Source organism: Phodopus roborovskii, unplaced genomic scaffold, assembly GCF_943737965.1.
Source record: "Phodopus roborovskii unplaced genomic scaffold, PHOROB, whole genome shotgun sequence".
In the NCBI taxonomy this organism is placed as follows: domain Eukaryota; kingdom Metazoa; phylum Chordata; class Mammalia; order Rodentia; family Cricetidae; genus Phodopus; species Phodopus roborovskii.
The window spans coordinates 14,827,790-14,831,112 of record NW_026126480.1 but is presented as its reverse complement, the minus strand read 5'-3'; the positions used below and the strand labels follow the sequence as shown (position 1 = coordinate 14,831,112).

The window sequence follows — 3,323 nt, the reverse complement described above, 5'->3', positions numbered from 1 at the left end:
ATATCATATACACACAAATGGCAGTTCTATAATTTGAATTCAGATAAATTACATGTTGAGATCCTTCTATCCATGAGATACAGAACAGCTCGATACTCTTTGATGGAAATATTTACATTTAAATATATGAAAATAAAGAAAAGAATATGCTTATAGCTTTAAATAGTCACTAAATGTACTTTTGTACAATTATATACATTTATATAATTATAATACAATTATAATATTTCTACATTATATTTCTGTTTTGATTCTTGTTTTTGTGGGTGTTTTGTTTTTCGGTTTCCTCTATTTTTTTGTTTTAGTTTCCTGTCTTCTTTTTAAAAGGTATGTATGAGAGACAAGTGGGGTGAGAAAACAAAAAAGAGGGTGGAGGAGTTGGGAGAGGTGCAAATAAATGATCAAATATTTTGTATAAAAACTAATAAAAAGGAATGATTTATTATATGTAGCTGTGTAGGTAACATTTATTATATTTTCTCATATTTATTCTTGTACTTTCATTTTTAAAGAAATTAAAACATATTTGCTATACTGATCAAAAGGATTCACAGAGACACTTATCTGCATACACAATCATGCTTTGATCAAATCCCTAGAGTCCAAAATCTGTGACTGCTTCACTTAAGAAATAAAGATGCTAATATATAACATTTATTAGGCTATGCAGAGGGATTGTATGTTTTATAATGTTTGTGGAGCATTGTCATTGATTCTGCATGCATCAGGATATAAATCCACTTTTATAACTAGGGTAAACAAATTTAAAATGCATCAATAGTTTAAAATTTTGCTGTGGCATTTATATTCACAAATTAATATTGTCTGGAGATTCATAACTCCATCTGTATTTAAGTTTTAGTATCTCCTGGGTGTTTCTTAACCCATTCAAACAGAAAATCATGACTAACCATCACAATACTGTCATTTGATCAATTAGATTAATTTCCACTACTATATTCAGGAACTTTCAGAAGCTTAAGTTCATCAACATTCAAGGATGCTCTCTTATTAAAGATAACAAAATAAGGAAGTACTCACAAAAGGCAATGTTAGTGTGAGGTAATTCTTAAAGATTGCTAGAAGGCTAGTGATTTCAAAGAGAAGAATGACTATACAGAAGATGGTAACAAAGGTATATATTACTTTTATTTACTGTTTAGTGAGCAGCTTCCTCCAAGACCTGGGCTTGACTCATTAATATTCTAAAAGACTTGGTACAATAGACATTTCAAATTGATATGATGGTTTCCAGAAGAACATGAACAGCATACATAGCATCTCTTAAAATAGCTCTATGTCTCCAGTTTCAAAACCTATCTAGAGAGCTGCTATTGGATGAACATATAGCTCTGAAGACTTATTCATGCATTTTCCTATAGGATGCCCTTTCTCAATGGCACCCAGTTTCACCCTTCCTCCTTCATTTTGCTGGGGATCCCAGGAATAGAGTCTCTACACATCTGGATTGGTTTTCCATTCTGTGTTGTATACATGATTGCTCTCCTAGGAAACTTCACCATCTTGCTTGTGATCAAAACTGAGAGAAGCCTCCACCAGCCCATGTTCTACTTTCTGGCCATGTTGGCCACCATTGACTTGGGACTCTCAACAGCAACCATCCCTAAGATGCTTGGGATCTTCTGGATTAATCTCAGAGAGATCATCTTTGAAGATTGCCTTCTACAGATGTTTTTCATCCACAAATTCACACTTATGGAGTCATCTGTGCTCTTGGCAATGGCTTATGACCGCTTTGTAGCCATTTGCAATCCACTTCGGTATAGCACCATCCTCACAAACAAGGTTGTTTTTATGATTGGCCTTGCTGTGCTAGTGAGGGCAGTTATATTTGTTATTCCATTTATATTTCTAATTTTGAGACTGCCCTTCTGTGGACATCACATCATCCCTCACACCTACTGTGAACACATGGGTCTTGCTCGTCTGTCATGTGCCAGTGTCAAGGCGAATATCATTTATGGCTTATGTGCTATATGTAATCTACTGTTTGACATAGTAGCTATTGGCTTTTCTTACATACAAATACTTCGTGTTGTGTTTTATCTCCCTTCTCAGGAAGCCCGGATCAAGTCCCTCAGCACTTGTGGTTCTCATGTCTGTGTCATCCTTGCCTTCTACACTCCAGCCCTCTTTTCTTTCATGACACACCGCTTTGGTAGAAATGTGCCTCGCTATATACACATACTTCTGGCCAACCTTTATGTTGTTGTACCGCCAATGCTCAATCCTGTCATATATGGAGTGAGAACCAAGCAGATCTATGACCGTGTGAAGAAAATGTTATTGCGAATGCAAGGAAAGGAAAAGGAATAGCATATAATTGTATGAGGCTCCACAGAATACTGTCACAGTTTACCCAGAAATATGACTTGCAGTAAAAGCAATGTCACAACATGAAGCTGCACCAACATTCAGCTCTAAGTATTTAAATATGTGGCTTTTAATGTTACTTCACAAGAGATTCAACTGGTTTCTTCCTCTACTGATCCAGTTTCCTTATAATTTTATTTTAATAATTTATGCTTTTTTCTTTTCATCAGACACCTGCTGAAGTTTTTTGTATAATATTTCAATGCATCCATTTTTGTTATAAAAATTTGTTTTCTGTAGTTACTTTTCTCAATGTTACTGTGTTAATTTTCCAAGTGCTAATTTCATTATTAAAGATGAAATGATGACTACAAAATTTTCAGTTTTTGAAACTTAAAAAGCTTTAAATTGCCAGCACACTTAGCTTAGGAAGTGTCATCCTTTCCCTTAATCTCTTTATAACATACTCATTTACATCACTATACTCTTCCAAAGATCATAAATTTCTAATACCACAGTGTATCAGTCTTATTATACTATTACATTTATTATTCCTTTCATGCAGTTCACTATAATATATATGTATATCCAGTGTGTATATATATGGATTCCATAACAATTTCTTTTAATAAAGAATCTTTGAAAAACTTACTGTATCTACTTACAAGCTGATTTATATGCCACTCTTATAAAGCTATTTTTATACATGTTCAACTTTATGTTCATTAAGTTACTGTTATACATGCTCAACATTTACTTAATTGTTTTCAAATATATACTATTTTACTGTCCCTTTTTCCCTGTACCCCAAGATTCTGTTCCCTTTAGTACAATTTCATATATGGCTTTTTTTGTGCTTGTCTAAAAATTTAATTTCATGTTCAATTTAGTATTACATTGATGATATAAATTCCAAATATAGGTTTATTTTTCTTTCAAAGGTTTGAAGAATTATTTTGTTCTATTTTTCCTCCACTTATTGTGATGAC

General features: G+C 33.2%; 1 protein-coding gene across 1 annotated transcript; it reads left to right on the top strand.

Moving 5' to 3' along the window:
- Positions 1-1,383: 1,383 nt before the first annotated feature.
- Positions 1,384-2,337, top strand: LOC127228025 (olfactory receptor 52E2). The gene has a single exon (XM_051192463.1). It carries the CDS (start codon positions 1,384-1,386, stop codon positions 2,335-2,337), a length of 954 nt encoding a protein of 317 aa, XP_051048420.1.
- The last annotated feature ends 986 nt before the right edge of the window (positions 2,338-3,323 follow it).

Coding starts and splice junctions, on each gene's coding strand:
- LOC127228025 (XM_051192463.1), top strand. CDS start 1,384: ATGCCCTTTCTCAATGGCACCCAGTTTCACCCTTCCTCCTTCATTTTG.